The sequence below is a fragment of the Podarcis erhardii genome (assembly GCF_964252035.2).
Source record: "Podarcis erhardii genome assembly, chromosome: 2".
Classification (NCBI taxonomy): domain Eukaryota; kingdom Metazoa; phylum Chordata; class Lepidosauria; order Squamata; family Lacertidae; genus Podarcis; species Podarcis erhardii.
The window spans coordinates 21124087-21151041 of record NC_138498.1 but is presented as its reverse complement, the minus strand read 5'-3'; the positions used below and the strand labels follow the sequence as shown (position 1 = coordinate 21151041).

Below are 26955 nucleotides of genomic sequence, written 5' to 3'. Positions count from 1 at the left end.
TTCCATTGGATTAGTTTCACTTCTGCAAAGGGACCCGGAAAGCTGTCTGTTGAAAAACGCCAGCTCCCTCGGCCTGAAAGAAAGATGAGCACCACAACCCCATAGTCGCCTTTGACTGGACTTAACCATCTAGGGGTCATTTAGCTTTAGCTTTACCTATATTGTTACAGAGTTGGCAGCCAACTGGATTATAACCAAATATTTCCTAGGTAACAATCTTAAGAAGAGATTAAATTAAATTCTTCAGAACTTCCCGGAGCCTGCTGTCCTGGTGCTTTAAAGTGACAGTGGAAACATTTGTCCAAATACTCTACCATAAAAGTACAATCAATCATTTATTATATGGACACAGGACTATCCCTACCCTAAAGGTACCCTGGATGGGTCTAGCTAGCAACAGGGGAGAAGAATGGATGGCGATCCTCGCATGGGACAGTTGCTTTTTCCTTCTTTGCAGGTTTTGGACTACATGATCCTCAGGGTCCCTTCCAACTCTGCAGTTCTATGATTAGCTATTTGATATGCAAAATTCAATACCCAGTCCCCTACCTCTTTGCTCACTGCTAACTTCTAACACAGTCACAATGTTGCCGTCATGGTCAAAGCAACAACTGGCAGAAATATTGAGGCAAGGAAGAAGGGCTACCCCTATGCTATTCATATAATCAGTTATCAGAAATCAATATATTCATATATGCTCACACATAATCAGGGCTTACAGTATTTTATAATCCATTTTGAATCAAAGGGAAGCTGTGCCTTAGCTAACTGCATACTGCTTGAAACAGCAAAATTAGGAGCCGACCTTTCCTCTACAAACATCAGTGTACCCTGGACAAGGGGAAGACGTGAATCAGAGATTCTGGTACAAAATCCCCTCCACAGAACAGGAAGAGCAAAACCACAAAATCTCCAAACTCCCTGTCCTGTCATAACTAGGGGAGAGGTTAGACAGAGTGTCACTGCAAGCATCGGAAAGCAGAACTGGAACTCAGTGCTTGACCAGGAGCTGGAAGCATGGCAAGAAGCTTGCTGATTGGCTAATTTTCGCTGGCAATATCGTGACTGTCTCATGGTTGACTCATGATCTATGATTTGCTGTGATCTGCTCAGGTATAAAGACCTCTGGATTTCTGTCAATCGGGGTCCCAGTTCCTTTTGGAAGAGATTCCAAACTGGGTCCTTATTGCCTGGCAATAAACTTCACCTTCTTATTCTCCATGGCTGAGTCTGCCTGATCCTTATTTAGCACCAAGCGAGCACCTGCTTACGTTCACGTGCTTCAATATCCCTTAAAGGCAAGCGGCCAGCTTAGGCTCTAGACCTGGCAACACTTTACCCCTCTTGGCTCACTAGCCAACGATCCAACATTTTTTGTGCAGAATTCTCTATTCCATGGAGGCCTCTATTCCATGGAGGCCTCTATTCCATGGGGGCCGGATCTGGCCCAATCGCCTTCTAAATCCGGCCCGCGGACGGTCCAGGAATCAGCATGTTTTTACATGAGTAGAATGTGTCCTTTGATTTAAAATGCACCTCCGGGTTATTTGTGGGGCCTACCTGGTGTTTTTACATGAATAGAATGTGTGCTTTTATTTAAAATGCATCTCTGGGTTATTTGTGGGGTATAGGAATTCATTCATTTCCCCCCCCAAAAAATATAGTCCGGCCCCCCCACAAGGTCTGAGGGACAGTGGACCGGCCCCCTGATGAAAAAGTTTGCTGACCCTGGTTACTCTGTTCCAACGACCCTTTCCTCTAGCCCCCACTTGACAGAAGGGTTCATGGGTGGTGCTGAACAAAGTCTCCTGAAGAACAAATTGAAAAAACTTTGATGCAGCATTACTGGCACCATTATTTACTCAACACTCCAGAAATGTAGCCAATGAAGTGGATTTGGTGGGATGGGGAGAAGATGAATGGGACAAAATCATATGTTTTTTGAACTACACATTACTAGACGGGTAGATGCCTCTCCCCTCCTTTTGTGTCATGTATATCACTTCACGGTTTGCCACTCTGCCCTTTGATGTTGCACATCCTCAATTGAAAGGGGAAAGGAAACTAAGCAGTGAAAAAATTGTTTTCTAAAATCCTTCCAAAATACAGCGTAGCACTTGTAGGCTGTTACCTGTAATTGCTGATGCCTGGGATTCCTGTTCAGTCAATATTGAATATCCTAAGTAGCCCAAATATTCCAGGCAGCGCTGTACATCCAAATACGTAGTTAGTCTGATGGAGAACAAAAAAAGTAATTTTCTAAGTTGTCTAAATTCCTCTGAGTCTAGAATTCAAAGGTAAGGCACTTCAATATTTGTATACATTTACAAAGACTTGTAAAGAAACCAACGTAATTGACAAATTTATCTTTTCACATGCATTATCTCAAAAAGGCAAGAAGTTGTCAAAAAACAGGGAATGGAAAGGAAGGACAGAGAAGGGCATTCATTCTGTCTGCAGAAAGCAAAGCCATTCCATTCCACTTCTAGTCACGGTAATTAAGTGTCTCCTGGTCAAACTGCCGTTGCAAGAAGTTTTAGCAAGCAAACTCAGAAGGCATTTTCTGGGAGACTTGACTTCAGCTATGGCAGAATCAACTGGCAAAGTTTTTCATGGACTGCAGATTTAGAGCTGCATGCTCCACCCCCCACCACCAAAAAGCTCCCTACAGTTAGAAAATTAACATGTTAGGCTAGACTGAAATCCTACCCCTTTCTTCCAAATGTGCTTGTTGTCAGTGTACAGTGGTACCTTGGTTCTCAAACGCCTTGGTAATCAAACAACTTGGAACCCAAACACTGCAAATCCAGAAGTAAGTTTTTCGGTTTACGAATATTTTTCGGAAGCCAAACATGCTCTGTTTTGTGTGTTATGCTGAGGTCTGCCCATTTTTGCTATTTATTTTGCATTTTTGCAGTTCTTTTTGTTTTGTTTTTGTGACTGTGTGGAACCCAGTTCAGCTACTGATTGATTGATTGTGTGACTGCAGTACATTATTTATTGCTTTCATTTTATGGATCAATGGTCTCCTTGGATAGTAAAATTCATGTCAAATGGCTGTTTTAGGGGTTGTTTTTAAAAGTCTGGAACAGATTAATCCATTTTGCATTACTATCTATGGGAAAGCATGCCTTGGTTTTGGAATGCTTTGGTTTTGAAATGGACTTCCGGATTAGATTAAGTTTGAGAACCAAGGTACCACTGTATAGGTTGTTGTTTTTTTAGAAGGTAAGGAGAGCCTTCAGTCACCTGAGATTGTTACCTGCAGCAGGAAGCAGGAAAAACATTACTAGCCGCTTCTGATGATTGTACAAATTAGCTTTGAGCCTTTCAAACCCAGAATGGACTTTGTCAAATCACTTTGTGCCCTTAAAGCTGAACTGGTTGGATTGATTATGAGGAGTCATCCATTGCCCACCCATCAAACTCTGGCAGTTTATCGAGGACTGGGGAAAGTTGGTGGAGTATTGGGAAGGTATAAGTGATAGAGAAATAACGTTGGTGGCATTTAAAGAAGCTCTGTAAAAGTTGAAGAAATATTGCAAAAAAGAAAAACAAGTATTAAAGGGTATACTAAAAGGCAATAGCGAATTTAAGAAATGTGTAATTAAAAAATTAAATTTGGATGGTTATCAGAGAGGCTGAAGGAAGTCCAAAAGTGAAAAATTTGTTAAAGTTGAAATGTGATGTGTTATGTATTTTTATGTGAAAATTAATAAAAAATTATATATAAAAAAAACTCTGGCAGCCCTTTCAAAAAGCAAAATAAATACGGGAGTTTCACAGTTTGAGTGTTGCACTTACGTCCACTGAGAGAGAAATCCCTGATACGTTATCCACCCCCTTTCGTTTGTGCAAACGGTGCTGTTGACATCTGGTCCCCACGGCATATAAGGGAAGATTTTGAACAAATCCTTGAGTTCATCAGGAGACAAAGCACAATCTCGGTCCTGAAAACAGAATTAGGAAACACTGGTGCTTTTTATTTATTCATTATTTACAAAGATGTGTTCTATGTAAGAAACAAATATGGGCTTGCAAGCAATGTATAGAAGAACAGAAGTGAATGGTAATCACGAAAAGCAGAAAATAATTAACTAAGCCAGTCGAATAACTCCCCATAATGCCCTTGCTTTTCCATAATTCTTTAAGCCTCACCTCTATTGGCTTAGATCATCAACCTCCTGGACAGGGAAACACCTGTTATGTAACACAGTCACTTGACCTGTGAGCCCTTGAAATAAACACTTTCGATTTATTGCCTAGGGTAAAGGAGATTTCTATGGGTCTCAGAGAGTTCTCCCCACTGCCCACCCACCCAATACTTTCAACAGTGCAGACACTGCTAGAAGGATGCAATGAATATTCCTTACGCAAATAGCCCAAGTCAGATTAAAAGCTTACCAAATCATGCTTATCAAAAATGCTTTGGAGGAACAAATACGCATGGTGATTCAACTCTGTTGTGCAGTCCGGAGGTATTTTTAATCTGGTTAGAGAGCAAGAAACATTTTTTATTATTATTACAAAGGTGTTTGCGAGATGTCCACAAGCAGACTGGGCACGAGGGAAACAATATGAATGTAGTTCTATCCAACATAAACATACACACGTAAGATATTTAAGTATGAATATGTTGCATTGGATCAAGGAAGCTACCTTTCAAATGTAGAACAATTATTTGCATTTAGACTTTTTTAAAAAACAAAAAACTTACTGATACCTACAAAGGAAATAAATACTCTGGTGTCAGCTCAAGGTCATCATCATATCCAAAACGCCGCAATACTGTCCAGGTTGTTTCATGTCTCCCTCGCTGAATAAATAGTGTGTGTAGAAAAAGAAAACCTGGAAAAAAGAACGTTCTTAAATTACTAATCTTGGCCACATAGCAATGACAGGTGTTGGGATTTTTAGATGTTAACAGAGGGTGAGCAAATAATCTTCAGAGTAAAATCCCCTACCCCCAAAAAAATGTTACCCAAGAATCTCCTGTAAAAACTGTTGCGTTAAGCTTGCAGTTTTCCAAGTCACAGCTGTAGTGACAGCACACTGAAAACTGCCTCCACCTCCAAGAAAATAGTAATTGCGATTCCTCCAGCTCACCTCTTGGCAGGTAATATAGTGAATTTGGGGGGAGGGGATTAAAATTAAAGGAAGTGCTCCATGTACCTTTGCTTGCATGTTTATCTCAACCTTGAAAATATCCAGAAAGGCAGAGAAATGCACAGATGGAGCTAATTTAAGACGCTGCCATTTTGGAGTGACAGGTTTTGTGGACAAGCCCATTATCTACAATTCAATATATCCATAACATAATGGGTACTACACTTCAGTGTATTAACGCTTAAAAACATGCAGTTGTGTGTGGATCCAAAAATAGCCAGAGGTTAAGTAATGCATCAAATATTTTAATGTCATTATCTTTGAGTCATCTTCAGGCTCCATCCCATCTTCGTATTTCAAGGAAGAAACATGTAGTAGTCACCCTTTAATGTTAATCCATTATCTGCAACTCCATCGCTTAGATTTTTCCGGACTACATTCTTTACGTCTTCCAGTGCTTGAGGTGCCAACGGTGTATTAAAACAAATTCGCTAAAAAGAAGGAGGAATATTAGAACTATTTCAAACCAAGGCTTGGTAATATAGACTCAATGGCCTGGAACATTTCACTACAGCCCATGATCTCATGTTAGAACCCCAACTTTCATACCAACAAGCAAGCTACCAGATCCCGCAGTAGCAGAAGGTGTTTGAATGCATAGTGCCAACAATGGCTACAGGCTCAGAAACAAGATCACGGTTTCTAAGCCAGTCTTGTAGTTAAGCAGCGGCTTGGGGGCAAATAAAATTTCATTCGATGACCACATGATCTATCTATATCTATATCTATATCTATATCTATATCTATATCTATATCTATATCTATATCTATATCTATATCTATATCTATACAGTGGTGCCCCGCAAGATGAATGCCTCGCAAGACGGAAAACCCGCTAGACGAAAGGGTTTTCCGTTTTGGAGGTGCTTCGCAAAATGAATTTCCTATGGGCTTGCTTCGCAAGACGAAAATGTCTTGCGAGTTCCTGCGGGTTTTTTTTCCTTTCCCCCATTTTTTCTAAACCGCTAAGCCGCTTATCTGCTTATCCGATAAGCCGCTAAAAGCCGCTAATAGCGCTAATCCGCCAATGGGCTTGCTTCGCAAGACGAAAAAACCGCTAGACGAAGAGACTCGCGGAACGGATTAATTTCGTCTTGCGAGGCACCACTGTATCTATATCTATATCTATACAGTAATACCTCGGGTGAATAACTTATTACGTTCTGGAGGTCCGTTCTTAACCTGAAGCACCGCTTTAGCTAATGGGGCCTCCTGCTGCAGCCATGCCGCCAAAGCACAACTTCTGTTCTCATCCTGAAGCAAAGTTCTTAACCCGAGGTACTATTTCTGTGTTAGCAGAGTCTGTAACCTGAAGCGTCTGTAACCCAAGGTACCACTGCATTTATAATTTAATTACTGCCCTATACCCACAGGTCTCAGAGCAATTCACAAGATAAAATAGCTTATTGGGTTGGATCCAAACTCCATTCCTAAAGGCAGTTCTGTTCAAGGGATGCCCCTGCTGGCAGAGAGGGAAAAGACTTGCCAGTTCACCATCCCACCAGCACGGCCTCCCACACAGTTCCAAGGGGGTCCCCCCAATCCTCCAGGGCGGTGTGGGTGGGGTTGCAGGGTTAGAGAGGATCAGTAAAAAAAAAAAATCTCTTCACCCTTCCCCTGCTGCTGGCATTCCTCGGATACATCATAAACCCGTCAAAGACTGAAGATGCTGTTCTGTCTGTGGAAGGTAGTTTGAATCCAAGGTAATGTGCATGAGCTCAGAGTTCTGCATGTGAACCGATTCTGCCCCACGGCATTCTGTTGCAGTTGCACACCTATGTATTGTTCCTCTCTCTCTCAATCTCTCTCTGTCTCTGTCTCCCAGCAGAAAGCACTCAAATTAGGCACACCCAGAGCCCTGTTATTTTCTCCCTGCCTCTCCATAGGAGGAAGCACGAACATACACAATACTGAGGGCAGGCAAAGCTTGTCATTTTCCTGCAGAGGCAACAGAAGCAAAGTCAGAGTGTGCAGCTCTGTTTCCAGAGACACAGAAATCCTGGGGCGCTGAATGGCTGTCCCCATTTTTCTAGGTGGTTATTATTATTATTATTATTATTATTAATACCCCACCCATCTGGCTGGGTTTCCCCAGCCACCCTGAGTGGCTCCCAATAGAATATTAAAAACACAATAAAACATCAACATGATAAAACATTTTTGAAGGTGGGGTACAGTATCTGTGTTGGGGGAAGGCTATAAGTTTGATAGCAGTAGTACTGGGAAAGGGGGTGATTAACGTTTTCCAGATGGACCATTTTTATGGTCTTACAGTCGTTTTCTTCCAGAGGTAGAAAGCAGAGATCCCATAGGTGGGAAAGCAGATGGAGAGAAATCTTCCTTTGATGCTACTTTTTGTTTTTGCCGGATAGGCTCCTGCCCAATCACAGGTATACAAAACCCCTAGATTCTGCATTTCCTCCTTTCCTTCATATGGGCAGCGGGGGAAACAAAAACGACACCGAAAGAACCCGAAAGCTCCCAGTCCAGACACCCGAGGTGCGACTCTACATTTTCCACATCTACAGTGGTACCTCAGGTTACATACGCTTCAGGTTACAGACTCCGCTAACCCAGAAATAGTACCTCGGGTTAAGAAATTTGCTTCAGGATGAGAAAAGAAATCATGCTCTGGCTGCGCGGCAGCAGCGGGAGGCCCCATTAGCTAAAGTGGTGCTTCAGGTTAAGAACAGTTTCAGGTTAAGTATGGACCTCCGGAACGAATTAAGTACTTAACCAGAGGTACCACTGTACTGCTTTTCTCCCAATCTGGCTGCTGCTAAACAATCCCCTCACACAGGCTGAAATTTTTGCTGGAGAGGCGGGCTTAGGAAATGGAAGAATGACACCTCTCTTCGCTATCGTATCGCCATCCGTCCCCCAATCTCTCTCTCTCTCTCTCTCTCTCTCTGCCAGAAGAGAAAGCAGTGGACAGGATCCCAAATGCCGCAGGCTTCTCCTCTCTCCTGTCCTGCCGCAGACCTGCTCTGCCTCATGGCAAAAGCTTTCCTGTAAGGCTGGGGGGACCCTCTGGATCAGCACCTCCTGAAGCATAAAGGACTGAATGCAGACAAGAAGCATTCTGCCTCCTGTGAGCGGGAATGTTTTCCACTTTGGGGTGGAAAGGAATGCATTAAAATTACACCACTGGATCTGGCTGGTTTGCTTTCCTTAGGACAGAGATAACAGCCACAGATGAAACGCAGCAGGTGAAAGAAGGAGAAGAGAGGTACCTGAAAAAAGTTGAGTTCTGCATCATTAAGGGTGCCATCGTTATCCTGATCGGAAATCCTGAAGATCCGAGTTAGCGCTTTTATACAGGCAGGCTTCATCTACAGATCAAGAGAAAAAGCGAGAAGTGGGGTTTCTTTTTATTCTGGCAAGCCTGCCATTTTTTTTATTCAATAGGAAATCCCTAAACCCTGTTGTTTTTTTTTTTTAAAAAAATGGAACAGAATTCTAACAAAACTCTGCACACCCTGTTTCTTTTCTGTTTGTGTATGCTAGGAAAAGGAAAGGAGGGACAGAGAGCAGTGCAAGAGACAGGAAGTATTTTCCCCCAAGACTTTATTTTAAACCCAAACATTTGATATCTTAAAGCAGACTTGTAAAGTGGTGGAACTGCCATTCTGTTTTGCTGTGGGTCTTTTGCAGCACATCTTTAGGATGAGAAAAGCTACTAATAAATCTTCAGGATTGGGCAAATAAATATAAATATTTGAGCATTTTCTCTCTCTGTGTGTAAATGAACGTTTTGCCTGTAACAAGCTTGGACTGAGAAACATGCTGAAGAACTGGAGGACTGATCATTATCCATCCCTTTCTTCATCAACTCAAGAACAAAGATCAGTAGGAGCTTTCATGGTGGCAGTGTTAAGCCTTGTTAGGATTAAAACAGATAAGCTTTATAATTAAAGAGTTTAATTCCAAAAGGGGCTTAAGTCAATTTTGACTAACATTCCATTTGGAAGAAAATTATTTCTGACTAGGGCCTTTTTGAATGCAAACACAATTTTCAAGGCTTGCTTACGCAGTGACTTAGGCCCCAAAATTATACAAGTGCCCCCCCACCCCCGTATTGGTAGCACTCACAGCAACAACTACAAGCCAAAATTGAATTTTTTTGTCAAAACTGACTTAAGCCCCATTTGGAATTACAATCTTCAATTTTAAAGTTATTTCTACGTTTGTATTCTGCCCTTAGATTTGTGAAACACTGGTGCACCTGAATATTGAGAATGATAGCTGTTGAATGTCTTATTCAGGGATTCAGATCTCCTAAAAATAACACCCAGAAGATATGGATATTTGTATTCACTGCTGTTGTATTATTACCATCCATTACTGTCATTTCATCAGACCTAGTTCTTCAGAAAACCAAGAAGCCAGACAAGCTCTATCAAAGGGGAGAAGGCATTTAAGGACAGTTGTGTTGGTCACCTAGGCGGGCTTTCCTCCATCTCAGCGATCAAACACGATTTCAAATGGGACTGGCCCCAGCATGTAACTCTCCAAGAGCCATCAGGAAACCAGCTGGATCCATCAGTCTCTGAGGGCAGGCCGTTTTACCACAGACTGAGTGCCTGTCTAAAAGCCTACGAAGTTGTGGCTCTGTCCTCCACCTTCAGATCACCTTCATCCTGCCCCAAACACACACACCACACACGCAAGCACGACCTACTATGACATGAAAGAACTATCAATCTGGGGCATTCTTGAATTCAAAAGGGGAGAGTGTTGGGCAGAAATATGGGCAGGAGAACAAAATCTCTAAAACTGGGTCACAGCAACCTGGATCTCCCTTGGATTGGGAGAGCAACCAGAAAGCCCCAAGATATTTAATGTTTCTTCTCTTAGGATGGCCTGTCCAATTCCCACTGCTGTATCTCCTCTGACAATTTTTCCTGGAATACCTCGACCCAGGCTACCCCAGTATCAACTTCACACTAAATGAATATCAGCCTCAAAACAAAAGCAGAGGATAGCAAAGATTTGGGAACTCCAACAGGTGCATCTTTTAGCTTTACAACACTGAGATAGACACTCCAAAGTGCTCTTTTCGGAGACAGAAAGGACTGTGCTGGTGCACAAACTTTAGGGTATATTACCCGCAACGCTGATTTTATAACACAAAAGCAGCAAAATACCTCTTTTTCCTCTGGACAATAGAGGGGTCCTGTAGGATGTAGAACAGCTTTCTGCGCATAATAAAATAGTTCAGATATGTTCTTCAAGTTCTTGGCTGAGCACTAGAGGGGGGAAATGAAATTATGAGTCCTGTCAGCTTAATACAGAAGCAGGGGGAAAACCTTGCCCATATGCACCAGGCTGTTTTCTTTGGCCAAGCAATGAATATTCTACATTTTATTGACTCAGGTCCTGATGGGATTATTTTTTACATTGAATGGTTTTAACTGCTGTTTTAACTTGTGTGTTCTAATGCTGCTTTCATGCTGTTAAAATTAGTTGACTGATCTACACCGTTTTATTTACAGATGCCTTAACCAGCTGTTATGGTTTTACTGTCAGCTTAAAATGTTAGTTTACATTGAAAAGTGGGTTATAAATACTTGAAATAAATAACAGACTTTGTAAGAATACAGAGACACTAAGCATAGCATCAAGGCAGCTTTAATTCCATGCTACATTATTTTAATGCCAATATCATCCCCAAAGCAGCTCACATCAATAAAAAAAACCTGAGATGAGGGCCCAGAGGTGGTGATGGCTCTGGTCTTTTAAAATGGTCCTCAAAATCTCCTGGCCCTTTCTCCCGTTTGGAAACAATTTTTTTTGAGGGGGTGGTGGAATCCAAGGTTGCACAAGCAGATTTCTGCTCGTGCAACCCACTGGAGCAAATTTTGGAGGTGGGTAGCCGAGAGAAGTTGTGTACAGACCTGCATAGGTACCATTCTAGAGGACCCTTTAATTCTGCTTTTAAGCCTCCTGGGTGCACTGCGAAGCCCAGTGCTGGTGAGGCCCCAGTCACACAACTGTCTTAATTTCCCAGAGTGATTGATGGAAATAAACTAGCGTGTGCTAAACGTCATGTAAATGTTCTGTCATGCACAGGCCCTTCTATCACGGCTTACAGAAAAAAGTGACAGGACACCCAGGGAAAGGGGAGTGGTGTGGGAAAGAGGAAGATAAGGCTTCATTTTGGCATTGTCAAATGTGAGTATAGCCCTGAGCTATACTGGGAGGACAACAATAGCAGCGGAAGAATTTCAAGGGCGTTGCAAGAGGCCAAGAGAAACAGAAGTGGGACATATTAGACTGACACACACAGGTTGAAAAGAGTTAGAGCTCTTTTCACTTGAAATCCTATCAAAAGTTAAATAATGTAACAACACAAACAGAAATCATAAAGAATGCAGCTGTTATCTAAGTGATTATTATAAGAATTGGAACGGAACTAGAAGTTAACAATAACATGAATTGCAGAAATATAAGAATTTGATGAGAGCACTGGCTATGGAGCGTGGGAAACCACTTTAATAAAACTGTATTAAAGTGAACAAATCTTATTAAAGTTAACAATGTAACCATTAAGCCACTGTGAATGCTAAGAAAAAGCTTTTGTTTACCTCTACGCAAGTTTCTATCTCTGTATATTGGTTCATAATGGGAAGGATCGTCTCCATACTACTATATTCAACCAGATCTGATTTGTTCCCAACTAGTATAAGAGGCAGCCTGAAAATAAGTTGAGAAAAGTTTTCGCAATCAAATATAATAACAGTTATTTGGCACCTTATAATACTACCATCACTATGACTGTCCACTGAACTATAATATAAGCAGGTTTGTGTTTCAATTTGGTAAAAATGAAACAAGTCTGAGTAAAACTGGGTCTTCTTCCAGAGCAAGCATTTGCAAAATTGAAGATTCTGATTTCTCTTGGAAAAATATTTATGACTAGGCTAACCAGTTAGCTAATGAAAATTACAATGCCTGCTAAACCTAAGTCATAAAAGACTTCACTTTGAAGTTCTTTACAGCAGGTGGCCTCAAAGCCAAGAGCTCCGGAGGGTGTATCAAAAAATGAATTAAGTGCACAATAATTAAAAACAAGGCAGCCTTGAAATTTCAAGTAACCTCTGTACAAATTCATGTACTATACATTCACTAAAGTACCCAGTGTACTAAGCATATTCACAAAGTCTCCCCATATAATGTACAAGCTAATTGGAAAATGTCATTTTTAAAACTTTAGGAAACTTAAAAACAGCTTCCTGAAGTGTTTGCCTAAGATATGACCTGATTTAAGCCAAGCAAAGAAAAAATTTCGTTGTCCCTGAGAGGGGGCAATGACAATAAAGATATATTATTATTATTATTATTATTATTATTATTATTATTATTATTAAATGTTTAGAAGATAATTTGAATTTATCATCAACCTTCTTCTGAAACACAATTGCAATTTCAGCTTCCAACACTATTCTTCAGATAGCGTAACAGTTTAACTATTTGGGTTTAAAGAAATAGTGTTTTGTGAAGCATCTATTGCCCTTAGATAAATAATTGTCAGAACGCTGCAGCTCGCCAGAGACTATAAATATTACGCTCATAACAACAATCGCCCAAATAATAAAAGACAAATACAGTATAAACGCCACATAAAGTAGATCATGAGTGTTTAAGCAGTAAGTGTTTAGGCCTTATTTCATACTGACACTTTTTGCTTCAGCAAAGCTTGTAAAACAGTCTCAGATTTGCATTAATCTATTTATATTGTTTTTAACTTATGTACCTGCTGTCTTTGTCTGTTCTTTCATTAATGAGAGGAATCCATCGACTTGTTACCTAAATAAAAAAATTAGTGTTAATTAATAATATTAGACTGGGCATTATTTACATTCAACCCGAAACAAATGCTTTACCACATGCTTTCTGGATTCAATGAGTATTGGAACCCCTTGAAAAGACTGGCAGACAAATTCCTCCCAAGAATTGGAATAAAATTTGGGAATCCTGACCCTAAAAAACCGTTTCCAGTTTTTAAATGGAAAATGCTTTAAAAATATTCTACAGATGGTATCACACTGCTCTGCAAATGTCGAAAATGTTTTCTTCTATATCGCCCAGTTGCTGGAGGGGTTGCAATAAATTTGGTACGTATTATCATTTATCGTGAGAATGCCAGCTGGTGCAAGATTTTTGGAATTTAATTTTGACAGAAATGATAAATACTACTAAAGTTTTCCAGAATTAATACTATGGAAACACCAGAAGAATGGAAAAGCAAGTCAAATAGCATCCCCAACAACCAGAAACTCAAAGAAGCACAGAAACGTAGTTAATCTCCACCCAGAGAAACTTGTGTTTCAGTGCATTTTATCATTATTTCAATGTTTTGAAGTTGGGAGTCCTTCCCTTCTAATGCAGAATGTTCATGCAGTCAGGTTACAAAAATGCTAGCTTTTTCTATCCCCCACACTCTTCCTTAAATGTAAGGACAGGAGGAAGAGGCCAATGCACAAAGGCAGTTGTAATGTACTTTGAAAGATTGAAAATGCTGAATTGGGGGGGGGGGGATATTTGGCATATGCAGATAAACCACGTCTTGACATTAAAAGCTTTTTCCAAATGAGAATCTGGACGCCTTAAATATAAACTTGCACATTCAAGGGGTCGGCTTCATCATGAACACCAGCTAGAACGCAACAAAAATGCTTTCCTCATACCTTTTCAATTGAGTTCTTGTTGTTAACTGCATATACTATGCAGATTACATTCGCCTGGAACAGAGAAGAAATAGCCAGATGAGGACAGTAAGGTTTTCCGAGGTTTTAGCACCTAGAAGAACAAATCTTAGCATACATTAGGGGTGGAAATGGTAAAAGCTCTGTAACTGTAAGTAGACGTTTACTTATGAATATGATTCAGTTGACAACTAAAATCAAGATGACACAAATAGACAATATGCATTTATCTGCATATTGGGCTGTAGTGAACGTTGTGCGAGTTGAAGACCAGTTTGCAAAACCAATCTTTCCTATCCTGTCCAGTCCCCTGCAATGCCTTGTATCCCCAGAAAGTCTTAAGAGAAAGCCAGAGGTAGGGAATCACCCAAGATGAGGTGGAGGAATCTTGCACTCTGCTGCAGCAAGATTATTCTGCCTAAATTAGGCCAGAAACACCATTAATTGCATTTATCTTTTGTTTATAGATCTCAAGCATGTGCCTCCTTCAACACTTAAGTCAGCACAAAAAAAAGCTGGTGGAAAGGACTTTTTCTTCCAAAGGGTTTTGCAAAGATTTATCCAAAAGATGTTCTATGAAGGAGGAGGAAAGTATGTTTTCCACACCAGTATCTGGGTTAGCTGTGACTAAGAGAAAAGGCTTGCTTCTTATGCCTATTGGTTTGGATCCCACAGAGCAATACCTCAAGCAGAAGGCAGTTGTACTTGTGCATGGGAAAGCCCTAATCGGTGTGTCATAGAATTGTAGAGTTGGAAGGGACCACGAGGGTCATCTCGTCCAACCCCCTGCAATACAGGAAATCTTTGGCCCAACGTGGTGCTCAAACCCACAACCCTGAGATTAAGAGTCTCATGCTCTACCTACTGAGCTATTTTATCGTGTGTCCCAAACCTTAGGAGCAATAGTGTGGGCAGGCAGTGAGAAAATTCTGCTCACAGCTTGCTGGATCCAAGCCAATATGTTCACACAGTAAAAAATGGAAAACACCAAATATTACTTCTTGCATGGTTCTGGCTTATAGGTTAGGAAAGAATTTTTTAAAAATAAAAGATAGAGATTTGAGGACTTGACTTGATCCAACAGCTGGCCTCAATCAAGGCATTTCAGTTTTCAGCCTAGACACAGCCAACATGGTGTTCTCCAGATACAGTGGTGCCCTGAAAGACGAATGCCTCGCAAGACGAAAAACCCGCTAGACGAAAGGGTTTTCCATTTTTCGAGGCGCTTCGCAAGACGAATTTCCCTATGGGCTTGCTTCTTTTCCCTCCCCCCCCCCTTTTTTCTAAGCCGCTAAGCCGCTAATAGCTGCTTAGCCGCTAAGCCGCTAATAGGGATGCTTCGCAAGACGAAAAAACTGCTAGACGAAGAGACTCGCAGAACGGATTATTTTCGTCTTGCGAGGCACCACTGTATTGCTGGAATATAACTCCTGCCAGCCCCAGATTGTATGGCCAATGTTGTTGGCCATCTCGAAGGCCCCACGTTGGTTACCAATGATCTAACCCAATGGCTGGAGATAGTGAAGAAGAGCATTTTACAGTCTGAGGCAGGGGTCAGCAAACGTTTTCAGCAGGGGGCCGGTTCACTGTCCCTCAGACCTTGGGGGTGCGGACTATATTTTGAAAAAAGAAGAACGAATTCCTATGCCCCACAAATAACCCAGAGATGCATTTTAGATAAAAGCACACATTCTACTCATGTAAAAACACCAGGAAGGCCCCACAAATAACCCAGAGATGCATTTTAAATAAAAGGACACATTCCACTCATGTAAAAACACGCTGATTCCCGGACAGTCCACGGGCCGGATTTAGAAGGGGATTGGGCCAGATCTGGCCCCTGGGCTTTAGTCTGCCTACCCATGGTCTGAGGGTTTGCAAGGTAACTAGATCATTCTCTGCAGAAATCAACTTATGCAATCTTATGAACATTACACCGCACATATACAAAAAAATAAAATAAACATCAGTCACCTGTTATTTTACAGGCTACACCAATTCCCCACACCTGTGCTCAAAGAGCTATGCCCTTGAATGACTCCAGAATAAATTAAAGCCAGTCTAGCCTTTCTTAGTTGGAAATAATTTCACCCTGACACTGTTTTACAAGGCAAATATAAAACAAAGCATTTCGGCACAAAAGGCACATTTGACTCACTTGTGATATTTCATTATGGAGCTGTTCGTCACTTTGTTCAGATTCTGTGCGAAACAAGAGAAGTTTGGTTATTGTTCGTTTGCTCTGTGAGGGTGATGATTCAATAAATGAGGCATATGAAAACTGCTAATTAAGTGGAGAAGCATTTGCCAACCAGAATCAAGTTTTCAGTTAAAAATGCATTCTGTCTAAAGCTGACACATTCACTTTTCTTAAAAAGTTTTATATCGCCTCCAGCAGATACCATCATCTCCTCAGGCCATCTTTAATCAAAGACCAGGTTTCTTACATTTTTTTTTCTTTAGTAGTTTTCAAAATGTTTGTGGCTACATTATGCAAGAGGATTTTTTCAGAAAGCAACAGCAATTTTACTACTGTTTTCCAACACAGCCATGAATATATGTGAATTTACGGCAGTTTTACTATTTAAAATGTGCATGTTTTATCTCACAGCTTCATTGCACTGGTAAAATAAAGACTTGGGGCACTCTTCCTGTGTGGTTTCATCCAAAAACATGGAAATATCCTTGGCTACATGCTCTTTAGCCTTCAGCTCCCACGGGAAATCACATGGAAGTGGAAAATAATTTAGATGAGAATGAAAAGTATATACTGTCATTAGGAAAGAATGTCACAGAGAAAAGAATTATTGCAGCACAGTCTCCAAAGCAGTTTCTAAGATGTGTTTTCCTGAATACCATCTTAAGAGCAATGCTGATACAGATGGGGAAGAATCGCTTGTTTTTCTTGCTTGAACACGGCACTGAGTTTTGGAAATGAAGTGTGCAGTGGAACCTCGGGTTGTGGACATAATCTGTGATGGAGGCACGTCCGCAACCCAAAGCGTTCACATCCTGAAGCGCTGTGTCTGCACAAGCGGCGGCGCAATTTAGCGCTTCTGTACACGCGCGAGCGGCAAAACCCGGAAGTAACCCGTTCCGGTACTTCCGGGTTTCCCGCAGTCCGCAACCCGAAAACACGTAACCTGAAGTTTTCGTAACACAAGGTATGACCGTATAGGAAAGACAACCGAAAACTTTACAAGTTCAAGAAAACTGTCAGGCAAAAGCTCTGTTTGCATGGTTAACTGGAACAAGTTTGGACACTGGGATTTGCAAAGCCATAGCTTTAAGGCATCTCAGTTAGTCCTACATAATCCTGGCTAGGCTGTAAGCCTCACATTGGGCCCCCCAAGTATTGTTGTGGGTGGTGACACAGAAACTTGTGATTATCTATAGCAGGGCTATACCTTTAAAACTAGCTAACCACAGTGCTTGAGAACACTTTCGCATGTAGCCAGATAATGAATTTTAGCTATAGCCAAAAAGTTATTCCATTCCATTTACATATATACAGCTGGCCCTCCTCGAGAACAAGGGAGAGCGTAAAGTTAGTCCTTGATTCACAGGATGGTACTCTGTATGTGCACCTCAACTTTCATTCTGATATTTCCATGGAAGGATCACGCTGCTTTGAATTTTGCATCATCCTCCACACTTTTCAGAACCTGCTAAATTTCATTCTTATCCATCACTATTCAAATAGTTACTGGAGTACAAATGATCCTACAAATGGAACACCAAAACAGTTAAGCTAAACACAAGGGCTTGCTTCACTCAGACAAAAAGCAAGGATGGAAATCCTGCTAAGACGGCTGAGAGCTGAACTGCTCCAGATTTCTTCCATAAATTCTCTCACTTCAAACACTCCCGTGATGAGACAATATAGTTGTCAGAGCACTGCTAGAATGGAAACACTGTGCGGTATCCAAAGAACATGTTCCTCTTGGGCAATGTAACTTTTATCTCCTGCATCCACCTAATATCTGTTCCCAGGGTTCTTCCAAACCTCAGGAGCAGACCTGAGGAGGGCGTGCCGGGCGGAGGGTTCTGTTGCGCTAGTGAAAATCCTTGCGCTGATGCAACGAGTTAGTTGGATACCACCCACTTCTCTCAATAAAGCACAAGGGTTTACAGTGCATGTACAAATAGGAAGCATTGCTATTCAACCAATTAAAAACACACACTTGATTTACTCCAAGTATTTGGCAGGAGCTAATGCAGTTCTGCACCTAGCCAGATGTACATTAAATCCATCTTAAATACCAGGTGCCTTGGTAGCTGCAGGCAGGCAGAGAAGCAGCCAGGCACTCTATACCTGGAAGATACTCTAAGAGTTACCAGGAGACTTCTCAGCAATCTTCCTGCCCAAGATCTTCCATCTCAACTACCGCATGACTACAGGCAGCTTCCAAAGAGCACAAACCATATTTCAGGGTATATAAGCAGCTACTTCCATTTATGTAACAACAACAACAACAAGAATAATTTTTGGACTGTCTTCCAAACACATTTCAAAGAGATTTATAAAAACAGCTAAGAGAGTTTTAAAACCAGTAAAAAACACAACTAAATATGGGTTTAATAACAATACAAAATGTACACCTAAGCCAGGTATTTTTTCATACATCTGAATAAAGGCCTTTTAGCCCCTGGCTAAAACATTGAGCATTTTCCATCTGTTGGGTTATATGGGTGTTAATAAGGAAAAAAGTGATGTTTGTGGGGATCATGGGAGTGTTTGGGATATTAATTTATCAGTGGAAGGATGCATGAACTAGAGAGACAGGGAGCCTATGTCCTATTTTATCTGTTGATAGGCAGAGGAAGTTTCTTGGTTCTTTAGTTCTCTGTCTTGTAAATGTACTTTTCACCATCTTCCTTTATAGTGTCAGTCAATTATATTGTGATCTCTCTCTCTCTCTCTCTCTCTCTCTCCCCTCCACCAGCTTTTTATTTTATAAATCTGTCAAATCATCAGATCCATTACCTGAATAATCCACTATATGGGTTGGCACTCTCTCTGGGGTAACATCAGCTGGAATGGTGATTTCTTCTGCTCGTGGAGGAACCTGCATTTGCGAAAAAGAAGCATTCTTGAAACTAGCCCAAATGCCAAAGAAAACTTGATAAATACAATCAGAAACCTTTGAAGCAAACGGAAATTTAGCTAACATATTTCAGATCCTTAACACTTGCAATGTTTTACAGCCTCCATCAAGGAAATTCCAAGAACTTGCATATTTTGCCAAAGCCAGGTTTTGAAATTGAACACTTTGTAATGAATAGTCCAATATATTTTAAATTCATTTCATGGTTTCTACACATAAACTTCAGCTATGAATCAGTTTGAAGTATTTTTGCTATGTATCTCCCTGATCAATGAATGTCAAGATAATGAAATCCCACTAAATATTTAGCATATTGGCTGTTTTCCTCAATAGTCTGGAATGAGCAACAGGATGGATCACAACAATGCTATTCTCAGACCAGTCAGTGACTCTTCCAGGTCTTTCACCACCTCTATATCACCATGGAATTTATTATTTACAGAATTTATATACTGCCCTTCTTTGGAAGAAATCTCAGGGTGCTGTACAAGAAAATATCAGAACAAAAACACATTAAAACAGCAAAGTATGATACTTTTTTAAAAAAACCAAATTACATCAGCAACCCCCATGCATGATAGCAAAAACCAGTCAATAAAAGTCATCACTAAAAGCTGGGTAGTGAAAGTTCAGCAAATGCTTGGGTGAACTGGCGCTCATTCAACCCAGCATGCTGACAGATTTTATCCTAATGGGAATTATACTAGTATCACCGTGCAGGCTGGTGAATGAAATCGATTGCCAAAGCCAGCAGACAAACAATCAACTTGAAATGCATAAAACAGTAGCAGTGCACCCTAATGGCATAAAGTCCTTTGCATTTTATTTTGCTTTGTGTTTGCAAACATCCTTCCGACAGCTACTGATCTTTATTAAAACATATTTTAATACCTATGTTAGAGTTTTAGGTGTTTGCAGAGGAGAGAGAAGAAAAGCAGAGTTGGGTCTGGGTATCTGACTGACTAACAGAGCTTGTGGAAGCTGACATTTTTGCCCCATCCTCAGTGCTACTCAAACAACCTTCCCCTTGTGACTGGGAAGGGCTGCAGCACAGGGGGAGATGGCAAAAAAGGAAGCGAAAGGCTGTTCACATCATCATCCGTGAGTGGAACTGAAGGTGTCTCTGCCTCGTTTTCTGCCACCTGCCCCTTACCTGTTCAGTCTTCCATGCCAACTCCCCCTCATCAACAAAGTTCATCTGCCCCTTGGGGGAAATGTCAGCTTCTGCCACAACTGTGTTGTGTGGACAGATCTCCAGTTTCAATCCTTCAGATTCCATAAAAACAATAACTGCATAATGCATTGTTTGATTCTATGATTTTTCTACTTCTTTTATGGGACTTAAAAAAACACACTTTTCCTAATGGAATTATCATGCAAACTGTTTAGGAAACTGCAAAATGCCTGGAGGATGCTGTTGCTCGGGAAATACAGAGATACCTAAAATAAACACATCTTACCTCTTCGGGAAATTCTTCACTGACAAGAGACATAATAAGTGACGTCTTCCCAACTCTGGCTGTGAAATGTGAACACACACAAAGTATCAGAGGATTTCCATAACCACACATCTTATTTTGGCAGAAGGCCAGAGTGACATGAAGTTTTATTTGAACTGACCAGCAACAAATCTGTAGTGTAGACATGCCCTGCTTGAAGAAAAGATTCTTCTTCTTTTTATGTGACAAATACAAAAATAAAATGAACAAGGGGCATGGATGATTTCTAGGTGCCTTAGCATAATTCACATAAACAGAGCATCACATGGGAAAGAAAGAAACATTCCTGCTTGAGTATAAAACAAACACTACTCTGTCAAGAACAAAACCCTCGCATTCCCTGAGTTCTGAGTTTAATTTAACAATTGACAAATTAGAGTTTGTCTTACTGAGTGACTATTTTGAAGTCTACTTGGCTTCAGGGATAATGACCAGCCCTGTCTTCAAGTTTACAGAAGTTACATTTTGCCTGCTTCTACACTAGAGAACGGATTAAACGGCTTTTCAACGAATGGCAAATTATTATATTTTGGTGCAAAGTTAAACTTTAACAATAAGCAGTACCAAATCCTGTGAGAAATACACCAGGCTAAGCATCCAGAATTTTGACTCTTTTTAGAACATGACAGTAAGGAAGATACTTGGAAAGCCCTAGTCATGTCACAATGCGCGTTTCAAGGCAAAGACTTCCACACAACCAGGACAGGATGAGTCCCAGTTTCTGGACGTCTAATTGGGCTGTGGACAAAACTGGTTCTGCGGCATTTTGCACAAGCAGAGAAAGGGCAAAATGTGGTTTAGATACAGAATTCAGCTTCCTCAACATCTCAGTCTTCATTTAATGAAATGGCGGGGGGGGGGCAGGGGACAACGTTATTATAGTCTTTGCAGTTTCCAAAATAAGCTTGAAAGTATGTGGACACCACCTGACGAAGTCTCAGAAGGCAAAGGGGTTCTAAAATATGCTTTCCAATGGTGGGGCTTCAATGTCCTTGATAGCTCATTCCGTCTCCAGCTAACAGCAGAGCTATTAATTGAAAAATACAAATTCAGAATCATGCTAACCAAGACATTGTGCAGCTTGCATGATTTGCACAATCCAAACAAATAACAGAATTCAAATTTCTTGGTGTATTATTATTTGTTTTCGTTCTGAGTGTAGGAAACACAGTGATAGCTAGAGAGCATAGACAATTCCATGGCCCATTTGACCTTTATATGATTTCTATACTTTTAACTTAATCTTAATTTTTAAGACAACAAATATTTGGAGCTTCATAATATTTTCGGGAGTAATGTCTTTGGACAGTATGGACTGTCCCCTCTAAAGAATCTCGTGCAATTCTTCTCTATTACCAACAGTTATCCTCTCTATGTGATATTTGGCCAGAGGACTACAGCCCGTGCCTCTCAGCTGATGCTGCATTTCAAGTTAAATAAAAGCTTCTTTCAGCTTCACAAATCTTCACAATGAACTTTGGCATCAATTACATTATGTTTTGGGATTGGCTAGAATCACAGTATCAGGACTAGTTAGGTAGTTAATTATATCCTGATCCAAAGACCCGTTGAACCAAGTATTAGGTTACAAAAATCGCCACAAAATCAACTCAAAGTAATTCATAAACTTTTCAATATAGAATTATGAAAATCAAACAACACAGAGCTTTGCCTGAAACCTCCCATTCCAGCTGTCCTTACTGCTGGCAAATGCAGAACTATGCCTTGGAGGCATCTTCTCCATTGTTTCACAGCAGGGATGGGAAACCTGTGTTGGACTCCATCAGCCCCGACCAGCAAGCGCACTAGTCAGGGATGATGGGAGTTGTAGTCCAACAATATTTGGAGGCTTGCAAATTCCACATCCCTTCTTTAAAGGCATTACTCTGCCTCCAACCCTGTTCACACAGCTTTTACCACCTCAGGTCTCCAATAAAGATCTGCCCTGCTGCTTCTTAACCATTTCTAACCCCCTTTCCTAAAATCTGATCCTCTCTCTCTTCAGGCATGGGGAATGCCCCTGCTTCTCACACTACTGCCTAATCCGCTCTCCTTCCTTCAGCAATGTCAGTCTCCTTCAGAGCTACAGCTTCTCAAATTTCTTTCAATTATATTCCTAGACACCCATTAGGACCCAGCCGTTAGATCCCCAGACAAGTAAGGCAGCTAGCTTCTCAAGTACTTATTCAGTCAGGTTAGCACATTATTCTTATCAGAAACACTATGAGGACGAGTAGATTTTGTGCCTGGCCTAGGAAATGTGCCATGTTTCTGGAACACATTTGATTTGATCCATGTTTTAATAAGGATGCTATAATAAAAAGGCTGCATTAATTAAAAAAAAAGGTGAAGTAGCACAGGAAAATGGTAGACTATCGGGAAAAAAGAAAGGTCAGCTTTAAATTTGCAAACGTGAACTATAATAGGTCAGGAATAGAGAGCTTTCTTCACAAATCCGTAGTTCCTTATTTCGAACAAGGAGCAACAGAGACTGTACATAACAAGCAGTGTCAGCAACCCAGATATATGAGCTAAGGGCCAAATGGTTCCTTAAGCCAGGGTTACAGTTGCCAAAACAGAACACCTAGTTGCCATTTAGGGGCTAGATGCCTCGAAAGTTGCATTTTTCAATATGCCTTTTTGGTTCCTGAAATTAATTCTGATTGTGCAGATAAAATATAACGTACAGGATGTGTTGCTAGTGTGTGAAAACAGTCCAGATCCAAGGTTCCCCAGGCATGCATCTTCACTTGGTTGCAAAGTGGCAGATAGTCAGGTGTAAAATATGCCTGGCCTATTTTGAACGTTGGTAAAAAGACTTGCAGAGACATGGGTGGCGCTGTGGGTTAAACCACTGAGCCTAGGACTTGCCAATCAGAAGGCGATTCGAATCCCCACGATGGGGTGAGCTCCTGTTGCTCGGTCCCTGCTCCTGCCAACCTAGCAGTTTGAAACCACATCGAAGTGCAAATAGAGAAATAGGTACCGCTCCGGCGAGAAGATAAACAGCGTTTCCGTGCGCTGCTCTGGTTCACCAGAAGCGGCTTAGTCATGCTGGCCACATGACCCGGAAGCTGTACGCCTGCTCCCTCGGCCAGTAAAGCGAGATGAGCGCCGCAACCCCGGAGTCGGCCACGACTGGACCTAACCGTCAGGGGTCCCTTTACCTTTTAACAATACTTGCAGGATGAGGTCTTCAGCTAAACTTTTACTGCTCCCTTTTTGGGCCCAATTCCCTTTATATTGGTAGAATTTACTGTTTCTATAAATGCTATTTCAACAAAATCCAGCAACGTGCAAAAGTTAACCAAATGCAGCATGTAGTCATGAAGCCTCGGTGCAAATTTTATGGAGTTCACCAACAATGCTATGCGTCACAGCTGCAGAAATAAACTCAGCCTCAACTATGGCTATTAAGAGAATACTGGAAAAGTAGGAGAACCACCAGGATACGAAATAATATGTACACTTAGGCCAAGTGCACAAGAGTCTACCAGATGGGAGTTGGCCACAGAAGCCTCTGTTTTATGTAGAAAGCCTCTAGGCTCTAGACCCAAAAAGACCAAATTTAACCCCCTCCTGTCATGATCTGGCAAACGTGAAGGGCAGAAAGGTACAGAGTGAGATGTGCTTCAGTAGGGGAAAGAAGGCAACTGAATGGCTCCCCACCCCACCAAAAATGTTTTAGCTGTTCTGCCCAAAAGGTGTTCAGGTGTTCAAGATGAATTACAAGCAGTACTTAACAAGACTTCTGCATTTCTAACTGTTGCCCCCCCCCCCCTGATTTTTCATACAAAACTTGTTGCTGCTGCTGGGGGGGGGGGGAAATCTCTTGCAATTTGTTTTCTCAAAAGCAGGCTCATATAGGACATTATCCCCTGTGCAGAAAGTGCTTCTTTAGCCTTTATGCCGGATTTGGAGAGGGTTTAAGCGCTTGCAACATTAGGCAAACGCAGTTTGTCTATGTTGCATAATGCATCATTTTTTATTTGGTTCAGAATGCTTCCCTGTGGTTTTGGGGAAATGAGGGAGAGGATGAAAGCAAGGCAAGGGATAATCGAGGCAATCCTCCTGTGCTGATATATGCCACCAGTTTTAATTCAGGTGATCTTTTATGGCTGTTACTTTGGGACACTTTTGTCTGACGCATGAAGAGCTCCAGTACTACTTCTTAAATCTGGACTGAGAATTTGCATGTTTGATTCTATTTTAACTCTGGGGAAACAGCTTTATATATACCAATTAGTGTTACACCTCAGAGCTTTATGGCGGTGTGGTATTTAACCTACTTTTTGTGTTTTCATGTACGGCAGAAAAGCCTGCTTCATCATGCCACTTAAAATAGCATTCTGGAGTTTTCCTGCAAATTACTGAAGTTTAATGGCCATCTTGTTCTCCCTTCCCCCACCAAAACAAAGACTTTATCGCCAAAAAAGAAGTAAGAGAAAGTCCCTGAAATGAAAACATGGTGCAAGTCAGGGGGCCTGAACTCATTTGAGTATTCAGACAGAGGTTTCTCCTTATCACAGGTTACAGAGATGTGAGGCAAGCTTTGTTTGTTTTTTAAAGGTTCAGTATGAAAACAGGAATAAGTTCCTGAAAAACCATACGTGTTGTAGACAGACAGCACCACCCATGGCAACCCCATAACTGCTCCTGTCTGTAATGCACTGCAGGTGAATACAGGGCCAATACTGGCTGAACACCATAGAAGTTATATGCTATGCAAGGGTCCGATGTGCTATAAGTGCATATGATCCGTCCAGAGTGCTATCTGCAGAATTCTCACTTGTAACCTCACAGGATGAATGTGATGGAAAACTGCTACTATCTTAACAGGAGATTCAAAATGATTTTAAATATATGGCACCTTGGTTCGGACCTCTAAAAAGGGTCACCCTGCTGCTGGAAATAATCACACTATTCATTTTGTATTTGATAGCCAAATCTGTTGCAGTAGGATGTTAAAACTCCTTACAATGGGAAAACAGTAGCTAAGAGTTGGGCAAGTTCCTCTTGATGTCAGTTTTGTATAAATAATAGTAGTAAGGTAAAGGTAAAGGTACCCCTGCCCATACGGGCCAGTCTTGACAGACTCTAGGGTTGTGTGCTCATCTCACTCAAGGCCGGGAGCCAGCGCTGTCTGCAGACACTTCCAGGTCACGTGGCCAGCGTGACGAAACTGCATCTGGCGAGCCAGCGCAGCACACGGAACGCCATTTACCTTCCTGCTGGTAAGCGGTCCCTATTTCTCTACTTGCACCCGGGGGTGCTTTCGAACTGCTAGGTTGGCAGGCGCTGGGACCGAACAACAGGAGCGCACCCCGCCGCAGGGATTCAAACCGCCGACCATGCGATCGGCAAGTCCTAGGCGCTGAGGTTTTACCCACAGCGCCATCGCATCCCGTTAATAATAGTAGTAGTAGTAATTATTATTATTATTATTAATAATAATAATAATAATAATAATAATAATAATACCCCACCCATCTGGCTGGGTTTCCCCAGCCACTCTGGGCGGCTCCCAACAGAATATTAAGAACACAATAAAACATCAGACATTAGAAACTACCCATCTTTAACAGTTCATACATACTCCTACTTATTTCAATCACAACACAAAAAAACGGTGTCCCTGCAAATCTGGATTAGTAATATAGCTGAATACCTCAATTTCAGTAATAATCATCATAATTTTATTATTTTTACCCCTCCCATCTGACTGGGTTGCCCAAGCCACTCTGGGCAGCTTCCAACAAATCTAAAACCATAATAAAACAACAAACATTAAAAACTTCTCTATCCAGGAAACAATAATAGTGAAATAAAGAATTATTCGGCTTAATACCACACACAACCAGTAAATCTCAGTTCCTTTTCCATTTCAAAATCCCGTTGCCTTTAAACTACCGGTAAGTAAAGTTATCCCATAACTGTCTGCCATAAACACCAGGGATTGAATCCAATGGTGCCTTTAGGGGGTGAAACCGTACATTAAAGTCTCACTTAGAGAAAGGTTGCTTGTACATTTATATGAAGGCAAGTTTATTTGTTCAAAACTTTTAACTAGCTACAACTGCACTGAAATTGGGGGGGGGGGACTGTTTTCTAGACGGATGGGTATCGTAATGCCGTTCTCAAGATACATAATACACACACTTTTTGGCAAGGCAGACTTTAATCCTCAAGCAAAAACCAAAGAGCAGCTGTAAGAAAATAACATGATGCCTGGTTTGGCTGCATCCAAAAGTGAGCACATCTATACAATGATGCCAGAACTCATTTTAAGTAGACGTCATGTTCTACATAAAGAAGCATATAGTTTAATAATAATAACTGGAACACACCCACAACCCTTTCACAATCTTAAAACGCCAACTATCTTCAGCTGACTGGGCTCTACATCTCTGCTTCTACTGGTCAAGAAGCAGTGCAAGATTATTTTGAGCTATATTTACATTTTTATCTTAAGTC

The 26955-nt window shown here is 41.2% G+C and overlaps 1 protein-coding gene and 1 long non-coding RNA gene across 5 annotated transcripts in view; one reads left to right on the top strand and one right to left on the bottom strand.

Annotated features, from left to right (window-relative positions):
• Positions 1–26955, top strand: part of LOC309335167 — a 157470-nt gene that overhangs the window by 31206 nt on the left and 99309 nt on the right. Inside the window, exon 2 of the long non-coding RNA XR_014153416.1 lies at positions 25528–25900. This is a non-coding gene — a long non-coding RNA (uncharacterized lncRNA). The remainder of the gene's footprint in view (positions 1–25527; positions 25901–26955) is intronic.
• Positions 1–26955, bottom strand: part of RHOT1 (ras homolog family member T1) — a 54779-nt gene that overhangs the window by 24856 nt on the left and 2968 nt on the right. For all 4 annotated transcript variants that reach the window (XM_081849653.1, XM_081849655.1, XM_081849654.1 and 1 more), the window contains exons 2-14: positions 20443–20501; positions 18862–18943; positions 16033–16076; positions 13857–13910; positions 12923–12975; positions 11754–11862; positions 10314–10415; positions 8400–8498; positions 5489–5597; positions 4728–4848; positions 4405–4489; positions 3805–3950; positions 2132–2232 (exon numbers count right to left, since the gene is read on the bottom strand). In XM_081849653.1, coding sequence (XP_081705779.1) covers positions 2132–2232; positions 3805–3950; positions 4405–4489; positions 4728–4848; positions 5489–5597; positions 8400–8498; positions 10314–10415; positions 11754–11862; positions 12923–12975; positions 13857–13910; positions 16033–16076; positions 18862–18943; positions 20443–20501 — 1164 coding nt within the window. The remainder of the gene's footprint in view (positions 1–2131; positions 2233–3804; positions 3951–4404; positions 4490–4727; positions 4849–5488; positions 5598–8399; positions 8499–10313; positions 10416–11753; positions 11863–12922; positions 12976–13856; positions 13911–16032; positions 16077–18861; positions 18944–20442; positions 20502–26955) is intronic.